This window comes from Aspergillus fischeri, genomic scaffold (assembly GCF_000149645.3).
Source record: "Aspergillus fischeri NRRL 181 1099437636247 genomic scaffold, whole genome shotgun sequence".
Taxonomy (NCBI): Eukaryota; Fungi; Ascomycota; class Eurotiomycetes; order Eurotiales; family Aspergillaceae; genus Aspergillus; species Aspergillus fischeri.
In genome coordinates, this window is record NW_001509772.1 from 2,555,523 (window position 1) to 2,575,623 (window position 20,101).

The following is a 20,101-nucleotide window of genomic DNA, read 5'->3' on the forward strand; positions in this document are numbered from 1 at the left end:
GTGATTATGGTAGATTACTAGCTTGCATATACACGAGCTTTGTCCCCGGTATACGAGAGATATATGGAGACGCGGCGCTTTTGCGGCTTTGCCCTCGTATTCCCAGCGTAGCGCAGTCCTTAACAGACCTCCAATCTGCGAATACGATAGTGTTACGAGGCCTCGCAGGGCAGACTCGTCTGAAGCATAGGCCAGGGACTATGGTATATATACCTCCTGTGAGCCATTGTATCATTCCTTATACCTTCAACTGCACCAGGAAACTATCAACAAACACAACATGTCCACCGATACCCTCGTCCCCATTCTCATCTACCTCACCGGCGAGACCCGCACCAACGACGTGGTCCTCGTCGACGAAAACGTCTCCTCCTTTGAGGAATTCGCCGCATCGCTCTACACCAGTCTTCGTCCCAAGATTCCCGATTACTATCTCGAAAGCGGAGAGCGGAGCATCACCCAGGCCTTTGTGACATGGCAGCCTTCGGATATTTTCCCCCAAGAGACTGAAATTGTGGAAGGGAATATTCGGGCTGTTCTGAGGCTTCTCGCGGCGCGTAGGGGGGTTGATACCGTTCGGGTGTGGCTTAACGAGATTGATTAAATCATCGGGTATGTGTGCTCGAAATGTGATTGAGAGGATATGGCTGATGGTTCGGACTAGAGCACTCTCAGTCTTGTCCTGATTAGATCTGTTGTTATGGAGGAGAGAAGGGTATTGTTCGCGGCTAGCGGGGGTCTGCTCATGGACATTTGCCTGGGGACTATATGTCAATTGATGTACAGAATTCTCAATCAGAAATGCCTATATACATATCGCTATATCAGCTTTAAAGCTACATGCAATGATAGCGTCTATGTACAAGATGGACGCCTATCATCTGCTCTGACGTAATAACGATACCTGAGCTTTCGGCCACATCATAACCCGATCACTGAGAAAGTCGCTACCAAAGAATGTTAAACTTCGCGAGCCCCTTTCTAGGCTGTGGTTCCGGTTCGTCTTCATCATGGCACAGATAGAACTGGATTAGACCGACCAGCGGTATATTCTCCAAAGCGATGATGTGCGTTTTCTTCCAGAATTTGTACCCGTAATAGAGACCAAGGACGATGGGGATGTTGATGTACGATGAGACAAAGGTTTCGGTATCCCAGTGGCCGTTGATGAATGTGCTAAAGCCACCAGTAATAAGCAAGAGGGTGAAAAGGATCAGCGATGCCCAGGTAAAGTAGGGCTGGAAGGGCGCAGCCCATGGAAGCTCTTTGTGTCGGTCGACGCCTTGCTTCTTGCAACCGTAGTAGAATCGGAGGTAGACTATGCAGACGATTATCCAGTCTACTAATGTGGCAACTGACACGATATCACGCAGCCATCGAAAGACTATGGTTGACGAGTGGGAGAGAGACATATATCCCAAGCACATGAAGAGCCCGATACAGCTAATAGCCACATAAGGGACAGAGAACTGGTTCAGCCTTTCGAATACGGCAGGAGCATGGCCATGGACCGCCATGCCATAGAGAATCCGGGATCCAAAAAGGATGTATGAATTGCCAGCAGACCAGGCGGAAGTCAGGATAACAGCGTTGATGATTGAGGGTACCGTCTTGATCCCTGCCCGGCGAGCAGCGATAACAAACGGGGACTGAGAAGCCGTGCCAGTCAGTTGCAGAAGAGTGGGATCATTAGAAGGCACAACCAAACCCATCATAAAGATTGACAGGACATAGAAGAGGAAGATGCGGTACAAGACGCGCTTGGTTGCCTCTGGTATTGATTGTCGTGGAGACTTGGTTTCAGCCGCGGGGATCGTGATATTCTGGATTCCCGAGTATGCAAAGATGGCATTATTTAGACTTGTCCAGAAACCAAGGAACTCGCCAAGGGAACCTTTGATCCCCAGATACTGAACAAAAGGCCCTGGGTCTCTCCAGTATCTGAAACCAATGGATTCTCCATCTGGTCCTCCGCCGCAAGTAATCACCAGTGCCATGATGTTCACTCCAATGATTAGCAGGATTTTCAAGATGGCGAATGAGAACTCCAGCTCCCCATAGATTCTGACGAACACCAGCGCAGTAATGAGCACCAGCACGCTGAAGACGGTAATCCAGATTGCGTTGTTGACGGTGATCCAGAATTCAACCAGCACTGAGGCTGCCACTATTTCAGCAGGGAGAGTGACCGAGTATAAGTATACTTGGTTCCATCCGTTGGCAAAGGCCATGGCCGGGTCGAAGAAGTATTCAGCATATCGGACGAGACCGCCGCTAAGGGGTACTAACGCACCCATCTCTCCGACAGTCAGGACGACGCTCGAAACAGCAAGGCCAACAATCGAATAGGCAAGAAATGCACCCAGTGGGCCTGCCGTTACGAGTGCTTGGCCAGAGCTGAGGAATAGACCGGTGCCAATTGTACCAGCAAGAGCGATCATCTGGATGTGCCGCTGGTACAGGCCTTGCCGGACAGCTTGTACTTCTCCGAAGCCACGCCTGATGAACGCTATGTCCCCATCAGATGCACTCGACCCCTCTCCTTCTGTAAGTCGAATCCCTAATTCTGATTCAGTAGGCATGGTAGTGATAGATGCCGACTAAGAGCGGCGTATACGGGTCAGAAATCCCCAGCCAGGAGCAGAACGGAAGAAAAGTTGAGTTTTCCCCGCTCCAAGGAGTTCCGAGATTGCCCAGACTAACGGAGGTTGCATTTGTGGGTATATCTGGGGCTACCAGGAACTACCATGGAATCCTGAAGCTTAATAATGGACATCTCCGCGTGATGACTCTATGACCACAACGCCCTACAAATCACAATTTCATCCTTACATAACATTTCTATTTATATTCTTTGCATCTCCTGCGCCTTAAACGCAGCATATTTGCAGTAAATGTCGTGGCGGAATGTCTGCCTCAGCGCCATCACCGCGTCCGTATTGAACGGCAGCGAGGCTTGAATGGCGCAAACGCTGCACAATCCGTTCTTGCGGTCGATAAACCAGACCAGAGTCAGCCCACCTCCCCAGGTCAGCGTACGTTCTCCGTACCCGCCATCCAGATCCTGCAGGGTCAGCAGGCCGCCCAGGCTTTGGCCCAGCTCTGTTCCGGCGTCGAGGCCTACGCGGAAAAAGGGGCCCATAGGAGATGCCAATGCAGCCTGGTGCGCCGCCGTCGCTTCAGGAGTCAGGTGTGGCTCGAACAGATCATCGACGGTCTTGGGTCGGAGCAGCTTTCCGTCGTTGACCAGCAGCGAGTGGAGGATTTTGATGTAGCTTTCCCCGGACATGAAGAGGCCGTGGCCGCCAAAGTCGCCGCGTCCGCGCTTGTTCATGTCTACACTGCCGCCCAGCACCGCGCGCCCTTGGGCTTCGGGATCATCCGGGTTAAGGTCCACGAGCCGGGGGCGCAGGTCTTCGCGCGTGACGGGGCAGAATTGGGCGTCGTTGATGCCGAGAGGGTCGAAGATGCGCTCCTGCATGCGTTCACCGAGTGTGCGGCCCGTCACTCGCTCCACCACCTTGCCGGCCCAGTCGAGCCCTGGACCGTACATGAAGCCGGTGCCGGGCTGGAAGCCGAGCGGGTACCGGAACAGCTCCTCGACCGATAGGCGCTCGCCCTCCTGGGGCGGTGCAAACTTGTCGCGCCACTGGCCGATGTGCGGCATCAAAAAGTGGTAGCAGAGCCCCGAGCTATGGGTGAGCAACATCTCGAGCGTCACGGGGCGGACCGGGGGTTCGAGAATAGGGGTTTCGCCGTCGTCGGAAAAGCCAGTTAACACCTGCTTGGCGGCCAGGTCGGGTGCGACGGACGATAGATCGCCGGTTAAACTAAGTAATCCATCCTCGACGCACTGCAGGGCAGCGATGGCGGTGACCAGCTTGGTTGCCGAGGCCAGGTACAGGACATCGTCGAGCTGCTGCGGGCGCTTTTCGCTGGACAGCAAGGTACGCTGGCCCAGAGCCTTATTGTAAACAAAGTGACCGTCGGTGTCCGTGGTACAAATAACGGCGCCATTGATTTTGCCAGCGTCGATGGTGGCCTGGAAGCTAGTTTCGATATCGTCGGCCATTTGCACAGATCGTGGTCAATGGGAAGTGGCTGAGGGGCAGAGACTATTTTATCCTGTACCCCTCTATTTATACCAGACATACGCGTCCTCAAACCCTGTCGCTGGGGATAAGCACTATTTACGTGACTCATGTCTTACTCCCCCGCTATTGATTGTATTAACAATAATGCCTCATTAATCTTCTGTTTCTAGTGACTTCAGAAATCAGCTCTTTCTTCATGTTCTAGCAGGTTTGATGATGAATATAATAAATAGTAAGAGTATCAATCCGGAAAGCTTTTCAAGAGGCACTTGGTAAAAGGCTACTCAGCTTGGCACATATTGTTAGAAATATATAACCTTAAAGTTAACCCCTGTCCAATTGCTTCTCATTAGGCCTCCTAATACTGATTTATTTTATTAACAATGTTTCAAGGATTTCTGACTCATGCATGGTCCGCCTTAGGATATCAGTATAGTTATATCCAGAGTTCTAGACACTCTAGATCTAATTTATGATGACATCGCTGGCTATCCAATAGATTGAATTTAGATTAGCTCGTACTATAACAAGAACTAGCACGTGCTCTCCATGTATTATTCTAATAATGGTGCTTCCCATTTCCATGTGTTGATTGGGATAGGCCTCCTCGCTTTGACAGTGTATACGTTATCGAAGCCAGAGTGATTGGCTTATTGATGTTTAGCAGAACATGTCTTCTTACTCATCTACACCCCAGTTTCCCCAGAAAGAAGCCATACTGAAGAACTGTAATATTTCTCCATATTGTTTTACTCCCTTGTTCCCCAGACGTCTCTGGAAAGGGCAAAACGGGGACACTAGAGTAGCTCAAGGGACAGATATCGCTGATTTGATATGTTTCCTCGATATAATTGTGTGGTGTCTAATATTTGTACTGTACAGTTTATTAGTAGTTAGAACCTCAGATGCTATATCTACAATGAGCTCGTTTCAACATTCTTGTTTCTCACAGGTAGACTTCACAAGCAAACAACTATTGACGAATGGATAAACAAGCACTCAGCAGCAATGCCTTAGCCTCGCTAATTACTATGTATACCAAGATACTAAAAATGGCTGGATACGAGAATGCAACATCGGATAATTCGCGCTATCTACCTATGAATAGCAGCATCCGGCGAGGAACACGAGGAAGCGGGCTGCGCAATACGAGGCCATGATGATCCCATGTATAAGTACACAGCTTTTCAGCAGTCTTCTCATACGAAAGAGCAAGTCTCAGTTAAGACAGCAACACAAACAAAATGAAGTTCCTCAGTCTCGCAGTTGCCTTCCTCCCCCTCCTGGCCGCCGCTGCCCCTGTCGCGGATCCTGAAGCCGAAGCGGACGGAGAGCTGGACCTTGAAAAGCGCGCATCCGCGCAGACCTGCAAGATCGTCAATGTCGATAACTATGTCAACTGCCGGTACGACGCAAAGTTAGACGCGGGCGCGATCTTTGGGTTTCGCAAGGGAGATAAACTCACCTTTGCGTGCTGGAAGCACGGCGATTGCTACAACGGGGTTTGGTGAGTATGACAACTGGTTCTGATGAGCTGAGGCTAATGAGACTAGCTCCTGGGATCAAATTACTTATCTCAAGACGACATGCTACGTTAATGGGTACTTTACCGATAGTAATTGCTCAAGCAGTATGTTATCCCTTGCTAGTATTTGGACATGGCTGATTATGTTAGAAAAACTCCCCAAATGCAAGTAGACCATGACGATGATGTCGCTGTGTGATGCTGCTAGAAACCTGATATAGTTATGATGATGATGGATTAGATGTCATCATGGTCGTTGTATTACTGTGAAAGTCGCTTTGAGGTCCATGTTCTTATACCCCGTGAATACATGGCATTTGCCCTAGCTTCTAAAATCACCAGTAATAAAACACCACTAACGCCGAACGCCAAAGAGTCGTCATGGGTATCTTTTCCCTATCTTTTATGCATGAGAATTCGATCAATCCGACGATCGAGGAAGATGCTTCACCAACCCTTCCTTGAACCTCTTTCGCCAGCCTCGAGCTTTCCTATCCTCTTGAGACCTCCGGTCTGAAAGACCCCTCGTCCGCGAGTTGGTCGTCCCACTAACAGCAAAGTCCTGTATATCCGACCGGTCCGACGCAGAAGACATCACCGCACTACTCGCATACTCGCCGTCGTCTTCTACCGAACTCGACGCCGGCTCGCCATAGAACCCATACCGACGCGCCGAGTCCCCCCGATGGCAAGGATAATCCTCCCGCGGGCATCTATTCACCCGTATATCATCCGCGACGCTTGGCCCGGACATAGCTTCCTCTGGCAAACAATCGTTCAAACACGGCATGGAGAGCGGCTGGACGCGCGCGGTCGCGGATGATCTTCGCAGGAAGGGTATGAGGATAGACCCGCGCAGGAGCTCCTTGACGTGATTCACGACCCGATCGAGTATTTCTGGCGGGGGAGGGTCATCTGCGTGCTTGTGGAACCGCTGCATCAGCTGCTGTCGAATGTCGCAGGGGATGTTAATCTCGCGCTCCCCGTGAGGCCGGATATACTGGTTGACCAGTCGGTTCCAGAGACCGGAGAGATGGGCCTTGCGGACGGCCTCGCATGTCTCGGTTTTGTGCTCGAGCCAGTGGTAGATGCGTCGGTAGCGTTCGGTTTCCAGTATGAACTCGACGGTTTCTAGACATTGGTGCTCGGAGAGGAAGGCAATGAATGCGCCCAGGGTGTAGGGGAAGGGGGCCACATCGTTTAGAATGTCATCGAGCCGGGGTTGGAGGTGGTATAAGCTGCCTGATCGTGCCCTCATGGATGGTGAATAGGATGTGTTTGCACATAGTTAATGCTAGTAGAACAGCCATTTCAGTCCTCGTGTATTGGAGTCTTATAAAGCAATATGATATGAGCTCTGCAGCCAATGATGAAAGTGGAGGTGCGTGCCATGGTTCGGGCTGGGGGATCTGGGGTTCTGAGGCGATGGGGCTGTCTTCCATCAATGACACTCGGCTTTTGACTTTTTGCCCAGGTTTATGCTGTTCGCTTGAACTACGCTGCTTCTCTACTGGATGCTTGAAACTGGGTTCATTCGACTGGTCTGTCTACTTTAGTCTATGTGTAACCATCCGATCGCCCGCAAAAAGGGCCGCACGGTCATTAAACTCCCTGCGGTGATCCCCAGCCCAGTCTCTATATTCGACCATATCGAAACCTGCGTTGTTTCGTCTGCGAAGTCAGTCAGTCATCACTGCCAGTGACGGTCTCAGAGCCTCTTACATAGAAATTCCCGACTCTTTGACAGACGGAGAAACGGGATACGAACAATAACCGCGGTGCTAGCACTGGCGATAGTCAGCTTCCGTCCGGTTCAATCAGGAGAAGCAACATACACGCATCCAATAGACAAAATTCCAATGACGGCCATCTTCGTATGTCGGTCCATCTTTAGCCTCCCAATCATGAAGGCGGGCAGCAGTCCAATCGTAAAGTCGCACACCGCAGCGGCCGCACTGTACATGTAGACGATCCCCAGGAGACCATCCATGTCCATGCAATGGCCCTCTTCTGTCATTCGGTTCCAGTAATAATTGACCGGGGTGCATTGGAAGATGGTGAAGAAGAAGAAAATGGTTCCTGCGACAATGGACAGTATGGTGGCGGCACCAAGGATGCTCCGATGGAGGTTGTCGACGGTGAGGCGCACGAGGGTGACGGTGATGGACAATCGCACGAGGACAGAAGTAACGACGTAGAAGAGTTGTCCGAGCCAGAAACACTGCGGCCCGTCAGTAGTGAGCTTGCGTCGCAGATTCGCATCACCCACCAGCATGGCCTTGCGAAAGTTCTGCGGCGATTCTTCAAAGTAAACCAGCTGCTTGCCCATGCCAAACGTCGCGCCGAGTATAGTACACACGCCGAAACCGATATTGAAGAACTGCGTTCCAGTCTGCTCAGAATTGCCCGGTTACATGATTGGGGATAGTCTCACCATTGCAGTTACCATGATATGGTCATCGCAGCCCGCGGCATGGGTCAAGCGAAAGCGAACGAAACATCTCAAACTGCCCGTGGTCAAGGAAAAAGCCAGGAATATGGCCGTGACCACCACGATTGCCTCGCTCCGGCCACTCACCATGGTGTAAGGCCTGGAGGAGAGATAGAATATCCCGCATGTCTTCTGCGGTCGCGAAGTGTAGGAGAAGATTGAATTTCGCGGAGTCAGAATCTGGACAAGCAATTCCAGCTCCACAGGACTTATCTATGACACGAGGTGGGGTTATTAGACAGTTCCGGCCGGATGGAAACTCTATAGATGAACCTCTTTGCTCCCAAGTCTGGGTGGTGGTGCCGTGTGGTTGGATGGTTGTCTCTACCGTTGCAACGTTGCGTTCATGACGTCAAGACTGGAGGTTCGCGGATAGGCCAAGACACAGATACAGACAATATTAGACTAGGTAGATCAGATCATGTATGTAAAGACATTAGTGTATCGCAATTTGTAGTGCGAGTTAACTATGGTTCGGGTAAACAGCACATATATCACATTGCTTCCCTCCCCGCATTCCTCGACAATGGAGAAATGACCAAAAACTGACCGCGAGCCAAAGATGAAATACTTATTCAGCATCATTTTTCTTGAAGATATCGCCGTGATTCACCTGTCAAGATTAGTAGCCGCATAGTTATAACTAGATCCACTAGCGATTAATGCTCGACCTACCACCTCCACATTGTTGCCCAGTGGATCCAACACAAAAGCCCCATAGTACTCCGGATGATACTCTGCTCGAATTCCAGGAGCGCCATTGCACTTTCCTCCAGCTGCTACAGCAGCCTGGTGAAAAGCGTCAACCGTAGCATGGTCTGATCATCAGCCACTGGCCCTCCAGGGACAGAGGAAACCTACCACGCGCTATAAAAGCAAAGTGGAAGCCACTGCACTGCTCGTTGGTCTCTGAGATCCAGAAATCTGGATGTTCAGAGCCGAGTCCGACAGCTCCTGGGAAGCGCATCAATTCCCTGTAGTTCAGCGGGGCCAAAGCCTTCTTGTACCAGTCGATGATGCTCTCAAACTGATCCTTGGGGGCGTGGATGCCCACATGGTCGATTGTGCTAGACATGATGAGTTAATGTCGATGGCGGTTGTGTTTCTGAGCTATGTCTGAGTGCTTGAGAGAATCGCAGAACCAGGCTGCGGGGTTTATATGATTGATAAATTCCATATAGGTATTGACGGCCAAGAAGTACAAGACCGCCACAGATGGCTATACGAGGTCTAGGTTAGGCAGCAGCGTCATATCAGGCAATATACCTCGTAGAGAATCCAGACTTCCATGGTGCACGGCTCTTGTATACGAACACGAGGGCTCATGACAAACCACTGAGACAGAACAACTGTTAAAGTTTCCATGTTGACAGACTGTCGCTGAAGTTGAGACTGCCTGCGGAGGGACAGCTTTGCCTCGGCTTTGATAGAATGGCGTACAGCAGAATAGGTTTCAGTCTAAGGCGACCAGACGATGATATTGACCAGTCAACCGGTGGATGCCATCGCGAAGCAAAAGGTTAAGAGACCATGAACCCGTAATGAATCAGGAAACTTGACATGTTGTATACTTTCCTGCCCTATCAAATGATAAAGCGAGCTGCAACTGCCAACTATCGCCAAGATCGATGATCCGAACACGAAAGAGTCATTCTTATGGAGATTTTGCTCTCCTTTCAAAGACTTCGAGGACAGATAACGTCTACTATTCGCAAACTTCAGGCTCAATCTGATATTCAGAAAAGTCATAAAAGCCCAGACCGAGGTACATGACTGTTGTCGATAGCGACAAGCAGATAACCGTTATGGTAGCCTTGCGCCCAGCCTCATGCGCGGGGCAAGAGACTTGAGCCAATAAACTGAAGACGGATGACTTGCTGCATGCCACTAGTCAAGCGCAACATGTCCACTATCAGAATGTGCTGACTCCGAGAGCCATCTACGAGTAATCGGATATGCTGTGTATGAAACCATGACGCCACAACACCTGTTCACGCTGCCGGTGGAGCTTGTCCTTGAGATGGCTCAATATCTCTCATCGCCGAGTCTGTCGGCTTTGGTTCGCACATGTCACCGTGCGTACGACCTCCTCAACCCAGTCCTCTATTCCGTGCCTGTCAAACGGCTCTCCAGCGTCCTTGCATGGGCGAATTGCGTGGAGAAGGAACGGACTATGCATCATCTTTTAGACCACAACGTAATCAACGTCTTGGAGGTTAAACACCTCGCCCTTCGGCCCGCTTGCTCGGCTGGCTCCGTTGAGATCGTCACACGGCTTTTGAACAGTGCTCCAGATTCGCCATGTGATTGTGGCCCAATCCTTTCGTGCGTCGCGGGAGTCAATCGGAAGCAGATCATTATGATGCTTCTCTCTGCCGGCGCGGACTTGGCTAGATACGACTTTGGCGAGGTGGGCGAGCTCCTCGGTGGTTGGGCCCCGGAGGACCTGGAGGCCCCTCGAGCTCTCATCAGACTTGGCCTCGATATCCATCTGGTTGACTCCAACGGTGATAACCTGCTGCACCGAGCCGTCAAGCAAAACCTACCGATCGCGGACATTGCTTTCCTCCTGGACGAGGGACTGGACATCAACCACCGCAATGGCCAAGGCCGTACTCCGCTTGCCGCCGCGATCGCGTTCGAGGACAGCGTTCTGACCGAGAAGCCGGATATAGTGGAGTTGCTGCTACAGCGAGGAGCAAAGACCGACCTTCCAGACAACCGGTCCTGGTATCCTCTGCATCAAGCGGCTTTCGACGCGAAAACATGGGCTGTACGACTGTTGGCGCGATATGGCGCCGACCTTGAGGCTCGGACTTCTCACGGCGAAACACCACTTTATATGGCCTGTAGCGTCTACTCGCAATGTGAGAAGGTCATCAAAGCACTGCTGGACGCTGGGGCATCTCCGGCCGCTCATGTAACAGGACGCCGGGGAGAAAAACGGACGCCGATGCACCTAGCCTTAGCGAAGCGAGATCCAATCCGCCGCGGCATCCGCGTACGGTACCTGTTTGATGCCTGGATGGCCATGTCTCCGGCATTGCCGTCCGCGGATGCTTTCCTTGTCGCCGCGGCGGCATTGGGAGAGGTGGCCGTTTTGCAGAAACTGATAGACTCCAAGACGGTAAACATCGAGGGAGCGGACGGGGTAACAACGGTTCTAATGGCTGCTGCGGGCGCCGGTCAAGATGAGGTTATTGAGCTTCTCCTCCCGCTTGGAGCAAACGTAGATGCGGTCGACGAACTGGATTGCACGGCTTTACAATACGCCGTATGCTCCGGGACCGAGACCACTGTGCAACTTCTCCTCCCACGATCGTTGAGGGCGTGGGCTTCTTGCAGGTCTCCTGCAATGCTCATCACCTGCGCAATAGTGTACCAGCAATCGCCCGAAGTCCTTCGCAGCCTGCTCGAATGGAGACGGCATCGGCATCCACAACATGAGATCGATTGGACACAAGTGCTCAGTTACCTCGCCCACGATGCCAACATCGTGGACAAGGCCCGCATTATGTTCGAATACATGAAGCCTGCTGATTTACAACCCTCAGCACACATTGTGCCGCTCATGTTCTTCATTTACAAGGGGTGCATTGACATTGCGCTGGAAATCATCCAGCAAGGGATTGGGCTGGAGGGTCGGGTCGGGGACTGGACACCGTTAAGGATGGCCGCTTCGAAAGGTGAATTGGCCGTCGTCCAAGCGCTTGTTAACGCGGGAGTCGATTTGGAGGTTCGATCAGACAAGGACGCGGGGACAGCGCTATCTCTGGCCGTTGTCAACAACCACAGTGAAGTCGTCCAGTTTCTGCTGGCAGCTGGGGCAAACATGGATGTACCTGCAGGTGACCCGGCCGGGAGGTCGGTTTTCCAACACGCCGTGTTTCATGGATACCTGGACATCGTGCGCTCGCTGCTTGCTGCTCACGTGGATGTCAATATCTGCGGCGGAGATAATAACTATACGGCGTTAACCTGGGCCGTTCTAGGTGGCAAGCTTGAGGCGGTACGTCTGCTTCTAGGCTATCGCGCCAAGGAACAGCTGGAGCTCAGTGGCAAGGATGCTTTATACTGGGCCATGCATGACGGATGTGAACGTATCGCTGCCCTCCTGGTAGATGCAGGAGCTCCGGTTGACGAGATCGATCGCTATGGCCGTACCATTCTTTCACAGGCCGCCAGTCGGGGACAAACGGCCATCGTGAGAATGCTCCTCGACGAAGGGGTCAGGGTCAGTTTGCCGGATCGCCATGGACGTACTCCATTCCTCATGGCAGCCTGTCGCGGACACTGTCAGATTGCTCGACTGCTGGTAGAAAAAGGAGCGGACATCCATCAGAAGGATTACTTTGGTCGCTCGGCGCTGTCACTCGCTGCAGATCAAGGACACATTGAGATGGTGAGATGGCTCATAGAGCAAGGGGCAGATATAAATGAGAGCGATCGGATCGGTCGAACGCCGTTGTCCTGGGCAATGCAAATGGACTCAAGCGAGGCGGCTGAAGTACTGGTGTTGGCTGGTTGCGATGTGCTCAAACCGGACCATTATGGACGAACGCCATTGCAATGGGCTTCCAGTGACCGATGCATCGCGAAGCTCTACTGTTCTTTTCCAGTATATAGACCAGGGCTGCGATATCGTCTCCAGTCATGAGCTGAGACAGTCATAGACTGTATGCCGGATTATTCCGCTGCCACCGGATAACATAGAAAAGAGTCAAAGAGCCGGAAATTACACAGCTCGTCGACTATCTCACTCCATGCCTCGTTGTAGATTTCCCCTCGTTGTGTAGGACTCGGCATGACCTTAAGTGTGAGAGTGAGACGTCGGTACGTGTCCGCCGAGCTATGAACAACCGGCAGTGTCGTTTCAAGCCGCTGTCCTCGGCTAGAGATAGTGTCGAGTTGTCAATTCAGAAAGTACGAGACATGCATTTTCCAGAGTATATCGGCATGTAGTCAGGGAATATATGCCGAATATTTAATAGGATTGTTGATGCCTCAAAAATCAGTGAGTTTCACAAGTGAAACTGGCGCATCGAGCACAAGCCATTACATCCGAGGGCCATTCTTAATGCAGGTACTAACTAACTAGTTATTAGTTATTCTTGATGGGATGAGTCAGTGATACCAAGAAACCCAGACTGAAGATACCAAGAAGCTACGGTATATAACTCCTTTTGGTGCATCTTGGCGGAAGTATAATCACGGGAGGAGTTACTCCATTCAGCCGACGTGACGTACAGAAAGAGAATCCAGACTGTGACAAATCATGGCACCAGTGGAGATCATTTCCTGTCTTGTCCTTTCATGCCGTTAGTGGTGGAAGATAGTGGATCTTCTGAACGGCCAAGAAGCATTCGGCCAGTGTAGCATCGTCTGCCAGGCTGTTATAACCGAGGGGTAACAAGTCTGAAGATTTGGCAGTTAGGGTAGTTCGACATGAAACCGAACCCTGCGAACCGTTTGTCTCACTAATCCCATGGATCTGTGCAATGATTTCCTTAACTCGCCAGATTTCTGTATCCTCATCGTTCACAGCATGTGAAATAAGCAGAGTTTGACGAATTCCCCGAGGAGATCAAGCCTCTTTGAGCAGTGGAGACCATGGCGAGAAAGGGATATTATCCCCACTTAGTCTCCGACACCAAGAGAATCTTGTTGATCCCATTGATGGATACGAGGCAATAGTTACGTGGTGCTCACGATGATTTGTCCTGCTTGTTTGAAAGACCCCCCTTACCCCTAGTCCAACAATCCGTTTTAGCGCAAGGACAAGATTCCCAGAGAAGAATACGGTTGTGCCTCGACTGCTAAACATAGCCAATGAAGAGGATCGTCGACTGTCAGACATGGAGATCCCTCCTTTTCGATCCGCGTTTCTGTCAGGACTCTGCAGATCGCTAATTTGCCCAGCATGATTCTATGCGCACGCTGGACCGGTCGACAGGAATTTTTTAGCTGGTGTGCTGCCCTCGTTCTCCATATTTGACGACTGTCTCAGGCCCTGAAAGCTTCTATCATAACTTCAGAAGAATCGTATGATTTTTTCTCTTCTCTGTCCACAGTTAATATGCTTGTTCGTCGGATATTGATTGCGGCGGTTGTCGGCGCAGGGTTCACTGCTGTGGCTTCGGCTGCGCAATCTAGCCTGCCTCAGTGTGCGGTATGTCCCCGCAAATTGCTGGATTATTGAGAGTGGAGGACTAAGAGGAGTAGGTCTTGTGTCAGGAGCAGCTCCTCTCATCCAATGCGACAGCATGCAGCTCTTCGGATGGGCTGTGTCTTTGCGGCGACACAACATACCAGAATGCGCTCACAGCTTGCGCCTCCACAAAATGCACCGTCAGAGAATCATTACGTACGTTTAACGGCCATGATCTAGGGTCCAAGCTGACTTTAGAAGTTGCAAAACGCCTGAGCGACCGAGCATGCAATGTCCCCGTCCACCAGGGCCGGCCCGAGGTGGAAGCTGCCACACTCGTCCCTTTAATTCTTGCTTCAATCTTCTTCTTTAACCGAATGGCCGCCAAATCCATGGGCCTGGCTGGTGGTTGGGGTTCCGATGACTACACCATCATCGGCGCTTATGTACGATATCCTCTTCGAATAAGCTGGCAAGACCAGACTGACCATCTGCAGGTGCTAGCGGTAGCCATCTTTGCCGTCAACATTGCCAGTAAGCTATCCCAAAGATTGAGCGACCTCACAAGCTAATCTGGATTCAGTGATTCAAGTTGGCTTCGGCAAGAACATGTGGGATGTTATCCCCTCGGACAACATCACAGACGTGAACAAGGTAAGTGGCCGTTTCTCCCTTAGTCCGACTGCCGGCACACTCACATATCATCACAGCGCTTCTTCGCCTTCGTCGTCTTATACAAGACGCAGATCTCCCTAGCCAAAATTTCCGTCTGCCTCTTCCTTCTGCGAATCTTCCAGACCCCCACGTTCCGATACACAACGTACACAATCATCGGACTCAATGTTGCCATTGGAGTTACATGGGTACTTGTCGACTCGCTGCGATGCAACCCAGTCCATCTTGCATGGGACGGCTGGACAGGAGAGACGCCGGGAACATGCATCGATTTCACCAGCGCGACATTCGCCAATGCTTTTGTCAACATCGCCGTGGATACAGTCATGGTCCTGATGCCTGTTTATGAAATTTCGAAGCTCAACCTGTCTGGAAGAAAGAAGCTTGGTGTGGGTGTCATATTCGCCATGGGTCTAGTGTAAGTGTTCCTTGACATTATTGCGGATATCAACTAATCGACATACAGCTTGACGGTCGTCGCCATCCTCCGTGTCGTCGTCTTCTATCTCAATCGCTGGGGGAAGAATCCTACCGGTTAGTGCCTCATCCTACCATTCTCTCCAAATCATATTAACCCATATACTACAGTGGAACTGCAACCAATCGTCCACTGGTCCGTCATCGAAGTCAGCATCGCCGTTCTCTGCGCCTGTCTGCCCACCGGCCGCGCCATGCTCGCCCACTTTTTCCCCGGTCTGCTGGGTGGTTCCTCCGATAAATCGTACCCGCAGCCCACCACGCCCTCTGCAAGGGCTCTGGGCGCCAGTCGCCAAGGACAGAGGAGTCAGATTGCCAAGACGATGTCGTACTCGGTCGACTATCAGACCAAGCCTCAAAAGAGGGACTCGAACAGCTTTGTGCGGCTGGTGGAATTGGACCCTCTGAAGGATGGGGGTGTACATTAGCTCGTCAAAACCATTCAGGCTTGATTCATATGGTTCCTGGGTTTATTTCAATGTTTTGATTGACACAATTTATGTAACACAAAGTTTTCCGTTAATGCATACGAACAAGATACCTCGTCATCCAAGAGCAGGGCCTATACATAATGAAGCGACTGTAACACGTAAACAAAACTACTGAATTCCCAATTTTGAATGCAAGCTCTTGTCCTCCGCATGACAATTGATGATTTCAGATCGAGACGTTTGCCCATTACGGAAAGGCTGGACGAGAGCAATTGGTACTGGTCGTAGTCCTGTCGTCGATGGGAAATAAACTACAAAGCTTGGGCTGGCCCAGCCCATAGGACGAACCACATCTTCAGCTCCATCCCTTCAGCCTTGCCAGCGCAAACTAGGCGATCACAACCGAGCAATGCCTGCACCTATTCGACAGTACTAGCTCTGTCAAAGTATGGACTTTGCATCAGAAGATACAAATGGCGCGTTTCATTTCATTGACCTGTCAGCCTCTAGGATGTGGAGGCTGATATTCAAGACCCTGATTGCCGGTAACTACCACCAGAGGCGCCATGCAGCTCTCAGCGGCCGCTCACTTGCCATGTTCGGCCACAACATGTTATTTCTCGTATATGCGGCAGACTATTTGATAGTCGATACCAGCTGAGAGCCTGAGCAGGAGTTAAATGATGTTCCTTTCTCTGTGTTCGAGCTGGCTGGAAACAGCTCCCCTGGGTTCTGGTCATAGCCTTGTTGGCTGCGGGCCGATATTTGATCTAAACTCTTTAAATGAACATTATATCTCAGAATGGCAGTGACAAAGGGTCCATCAGATTATGTTCCAGTCCATTCACAATCACGAAGCAGTGCATGGAGTTTCATACCAGCCAACAACCATACACCACTACCAACCACCAAATGACCAAGAGAAGATACAATGGTCACTTTGGGACTGGTCCTAGGAGCTTGCAGCATGCGTTGTTGCCATACTCACGCTGATCGGCATCATCGCGGTCCTGTGCATCTATGACGGAAAGACGCAGCCAAACTGGCCAGCGGGGATCAACCTCAACGCCATCATCGCCCTGCTGACGACACTCATGAAAGCTGCCATGGCCACATATATCGCAGAAGCTCTGTCGCAACTCAAATAGTCTTAGTTCAAGGATACAAGCAAATTGAGTGATCTTTCTGCTCTTGATTCGGTCAGTCGTGGTCTGTGGAGTTCAGCACAGCTCCTTGTTCAGTACGTGCCTCAGTGCGCAAACTCTCTCTCATGATTATGTCTCCTGGCTAATAAACTGCAGTCACCTTGTTTCTCTCGGGACCTTTGTTTTAGTCTTTGCTGCGGTAATTGGTCCCTTCACCCAGCAGGTCATCGATGCCAGATCCCGTTCCATTACGCGCGAAGGAGGCACCGCCATCCGGGTATGCAACACAAGCATGTATGAAGACTGGGGGGCAGGTCAAGGGCCTGGGATGAATTTAGTGCCGTTGGAGACAACAGAGCGATATACAATGGCATCATGCAGACGTCGCTCCATGATTAATCCTCCGTGACCTGTCCAACAGGCAATTGCACTTTTGCGCCCTATCAATCGCTCGGCTTCTGCAGTAAATGCGGCGATTTGACCAGTGCACTCACACTGGCTAGCTCAGACGACGACACGTACTCGTACAACTACACGCTTCCCAGCGGGTCTTTTCTCCAATACCACGGAAGGGTCGCCGTATACCATCAGGGCAACGACGAACGTCAACCTCGTCCGCCTGGATACATCAGGCTTGCCGCTCATTCTCAATTTCTCGGCTATCACCACTCCGGGAAAGACCATGCCACCTCAAATGACGGCCATGAAATGTGCTTTCTACTTCTGCGTCTCGACACACCAAGCAATTGTCAGGCGAGGCGATCTGACGGAGGAAAGCTTTCCTACCACGACCATATCCAACCATTCCATCACTAATTTGGCCATGAATACCGTAGCATCGGCACAGCCTTGCCTCAACGACGGCCAGTGCAACTACGCCATCAGTTGGCTGGGAATCCTTGCAATGAGGAATACCCTCAGTTCCCTGGTTTCAGGGTTCGGAACACTGCCTGTATCGAATAGGCCATACTTCACCTCTGATATTCTGCGCGCACTCTACGGCGGGCCCGGCAACTTGACCCAGATCAATGGGACATTCGCCTCCATCGCCGCGGCGCTCACCGCAAATGCCAGGAATCGCGTTTGCCAGGGAACAGTGCCCGGCGACGCGTGGACGAATGTACCATACATCCGCATCCGCTGGCTGTGGATGTTGCTCCCCGTCGCATTGGTCGTCTTGAGCAAATTGTTCTCGTCGTCACGGTCATTCATACTCGCAACCAGTACATTTGGAAGTCCTCCCCGCTGGCGCTGCTGTGTGCGGACCTGCAAATTGATGGCTCGGTGCAGCCATTGAAGTCGGGCAAGGTAGATCCAGACCAGAAGAGATTGGATGAGAGGGCGAAATTGGCAAAGGTTCGACTGGAGGCAGGGCCTTGGGGGTCACTGGTGCATGGCCATGTAGTTCATGGGGCCTGAGTGCAAAAGGTTTCTGGCATAACACACTCTCTCTCCACCATGCAAGCGCAAGCTCTTCTCCAAATACCCCAATAATATTGTAAAGTCTGGTACAAAGGGATGCACTAATAAGCCTGGTTACTTGATTAACGATACCCCTGGACAATAGGCAACTTCAGCCAATCGCGGACTTGTACCCTAAACGAACACCCGAATACGCGTATAGCTGATGGCAGTCTGCCAGGATATTCCGCGGTCTAGTTGCTGCGCTAACAAGCGCTACCGACATTAGAGTGCCCAACTGCACTCTTTATTGGTTGCTATGTGTGGATGCATCGTGGTCCTCATTCCAGAAGAACTAGGTCCATCTCGTACATTCGTTCCTGGCTTGATTGCTATGATAGTGCATAAAGTGATCATAATGGCGCAAAGCTGAAACTGCTGATGCGATAATAATAGCCACCGGATTGCAGTGGATTGATTTAGGGATTGGTGGTGCCTGAATCGACGATCTGGCAAGGGCTTGTCGTAGTCATATAGTCGTACATATCGACGTCTGACCGTCGCTGTCTACCACAACTTCTACTTCTCATAATCAGATCTCAAAATGGAGCCGCGCAACGGAACCGCAGATGCGGCATCTGATGCCAGAATTGATTTTGCCTTTTACCGATATGATCCTAGCATGGCCGGAGCCGTGATCTTCACCATTCTATTCTCGACAACCACACTATGGCATGCCTTTCAGCTTATTCGGACACGAACCTGGTTTTTTATTCCATTCCTCATAGGAGGGATTTGTTAGTATCCCCTGGAAATATACCCAAACAATATTCAAAACTGATCATCCAGTCGAAACAATCGGATATGCTGGACGAGCCATGTCAAGCAGCCAGTCGCCCAATTGGACTCTCGGTCCCTACCTCATTCAGACGATGTTTCTACTCCTCGCTCCAGCCCTTCTGGCGGCGTCGGTCTACATGTTGCTCGGACGGATAATTCTGGTCCTGCGCGCGGAATCGCATGCGATGCTGAAGAAGAAGTGGTTGACCAAGGTCTTTGTGACTGGGGACGTCCTCTCGTTCTTGCTGCAGGGCACAGGTGACTAGTCTCTCCCTACATATCCTGGTCAGAAAGTTCAGTCTGACGCAAATGCTAGGTGGTGGCATTCAGAGTAGCGGCAGTCTCGACAGTATGAAGTTCGGGGAGCACATTATCGTCGCCGGTCTTTTCGTTCAGATACTCTTCTTCGGGTTTTTTATTATAACCGCCGGTAGTTTCGACATGAAGCTCAGAAAATATCCAATCCCGCGATGCTTCGAGGGTCACATACCATGGAGGAAACATCTCAATATACTATATGCGACGAGTGTTTTGATCCTCATCCGGTCCGTCTTCCGACTGATAGAGTATCTTCAGGGTAATGATGGGTTCTTGTTGCATCACGAGATCTTTCTGTACATTTTCGATGCGGTGTTGATCTTCATCGCCATGGCCATCTTCAATATCTGTCATCCCAGCGAGATTGCCAAGTATATGGATTCGAAAGAGGACGTCGAACTATCAGAGGATTATAGCAGTTTTGCCAGGTAATACGAGATGAGTCGCCAGCTCATCGTCGGGTTTGAACAGAAGCGTGATATCATTGAGAAGCCGTATCAGCAGTTGAAATGTGATGCGCTCAGATAAGGTGTTGTACATCGGACTTTGTTATCAT

At 51.0% G+C, this 20,101-nt stretch overlaps 11 protein-coding genes across 11 annotated transcripts; 6 read left to right on the top strand and 5 right to left on the bottom strand.

The window, feature by feature from the left end:
• Window positions 1–280: 280 nt before the first annotated feature.
• On the top strand, window positions 281–604 carry NFIA_041230 (uncharacterized protein; the record flags this gene model as incomplete). Its single annotated transcript, XM_001266441.1, has 1 exon — window positions 281–604. The coding sequence occupies one exon, from the start codon at window positions 281–283 to the stop codon at window positions 602–604; it is 324 nt and encodes a 107-aa protein (XP_001266442.1).
• A 343-nt stretch (window positions 605–947) lies between these two features.
• Window positions 948–2,582, bottom strand: NFIA_041240 (putative amino acid permease; the record flags this gene model as incomplete). Its single annotated transcript, XM_001266442.1, has 1 exon — window positions 948–2,582. One exon carries the CDS (start codon window positions 2,580–2,582, stop codon window positions 948–950), a length of 1,635 nt encoding a protein of 544 aa, XP_001266443.1.
• A 263-nt stretch (window positions 2,583–2,845) lies between these two features.
• NFIA_041250 (serine hydrolase domain-containing protein) lies at window positions 2,846–4,072 on the bottom strand (the record flags this gene model as incomplete). Its single annotated transcript, XM_001266443.1, has 1 exon — window positions 2,846–4,072. One exon carries the CDS (start codon window positions 4,070–4,072, stop codon window positions 2,846–2,848), a length of 1,227 nt encoding a protein of 408 aa, XP_001266444.1.
• Window positions 4,073–5,338: 1,266 nt separating this feature from the next.
• On the top strand, window positions 5,339–5,792 carry NFIA_041260 (putative MBL2-like secreted peptide; the record flags this gene model as incomplete). The annotated part of the gene is made up of 3 exons (XM_001266444.1): window positions 5,339–5,601; window positions 5,648–5,724; window positions 5,770–5,792. 3 exons carry the CDS (start codon window positions 5,339–5,341, stop codon window positions 5,790–5,792), a joined length of 363 nt encoding a protein of 120 aa, XP_001266445.1.
• A 248-nt stretch (window positions 5,793–6,040) lies between these two features.
• Window positions 6,041–6,877, bottom strand: NFIA_041270 (regulator of G-protein signaling domain-containing protein; the record flags this gene model as incomplete). The annotated part of the gene is made up of 1 exon (XM_001266445.1): window positions 6,041–6,877. One exon carries the CDS (start codon window positions 6,875–6,877, stop codon window positions 6,041–6,043), a length of 837 nt encoding a protein of 278 aa, XP_001266446.1.
• Window positions 6,878–7,166: 289 nt separating this feature from the next.
• On the bottom strand, window positions 7,167–8,200 carry NFIA_041280 (uncharacterized protein; the record flags this gene model as incomplete). Its single annotated transcript, XM_001266446.1, has 5 exons — window positions 7,167–7,276; window positions 7,342–7,406; window positions 7,455–7,840; window positions 7,889–7,999; window positions 8,054–8,200. The coding sequence occupies 5 exons, from the start codon at window positions 8,198–8,200 to the stop codon at window positions 7,167–7,169; spliced, it is 819 nt and encodes a 272-aa protein (XP_001266447.1).
• Window positions 8,201–8,681: 481 nt separating this feature from the next.
• Window positions 8,682–9,185, bottom strand: NFIA_041290 (uncharacterized protein; the record flags this gene model as incomplete). The annotated part of the gene is made up of 3 exons (XM_001266447.1): window positions 8,682–8,723; window positions 8,786–8,928; window positions 8,972–9,185. The coding sequence occupies 3 exons, from the start codon at window positions 9,183–9,185 to the stop codon at window positions 8,682–8,684; spliced, it is 399 nt and encodes a 132-aa protein (XP_001266448.1).
• An 897-nt stretch (window positions 9,186–10,082) lies between these two features.
• Window positions 10,083–12,767, top strand: NFIA_041300 (Ankyrin repeat protein; the record flags this gene model as incomplete). Its single annotated transcript, XM_001266448.1, has 1 exon — window positions 10,083–12,767. One exon carries the CDS (start codon window positions 10,083–10,085, stop codon window positions 12,765–12,767), a length of 2,685 nt encoding a protein of 894 aa, XP_001266449.1.
• Window positions 12,768–14,186: 1,419 nt separating this feature from the next.
• NFIA_041310 (uncharacterized protein) lies at window positions 14,187–15,838 on the top strand (the record flags this gene model as incomplete). The annotated part of the gene is made up of 8 exons (XM_001266449.1): window positions 14,187–14,279; window positions 14,333–14,474; window positions 14,520–14,704; window positions 14,756–14,792; window positions 14,842–14,912; window positions 14,969–15,351; window positions 15,400–15,467; window positions 15,522–15,838. 8 exons carry the CDS (start codon window positions 14,187–14,189, stop codon window positions 15,836–15,838), a joined length of 1,296 nt encoding a protein of 431 aa, XP_001266450.1.
• Window positions 15,839–17,809: 1,971 nt separating this feature from the next.
• Window positions 17,810–18,405, top strand: NFIA_041320 (uncharacterized protein; the record flags this gene model as incomplete). Its single annotated transcript, XM_001266450.1, has 2 exons — window positions 17,810–18,157; window positions 18,211–18,405. The coding sequence occupies 2 exons, from the start codon at window positions 17,810–17,812 to the stop codon at window positions 18,403–18,405; spliced, it is 543 nt and encodes a 180-aa protein (XP_001266451.1).
• A 586-nt stretch (window positions 18,406–18,991) lies between these two features.
• Window positions 18,992–19,977, top strand: NFIA_041330 (RTA1 domain-containing protein; the record flags this gene model as incomplete). Its single annotated transcript, XM_001266451.1, has 3 exons — window positions 18,992–19,184; window positions 19,237–19,485; window positions 19,544–19,977. The coding sequence occupies 3 exons, from the start codon at window positions 18,992–18,994 to the stop codon at window positions 19,975–19,977; spliced, it is 876 nt and encodes a 291-aa protein (XP_001266452.1).
• Window positions 19,978–20,101: the final 124 nt, after the last annotated feature.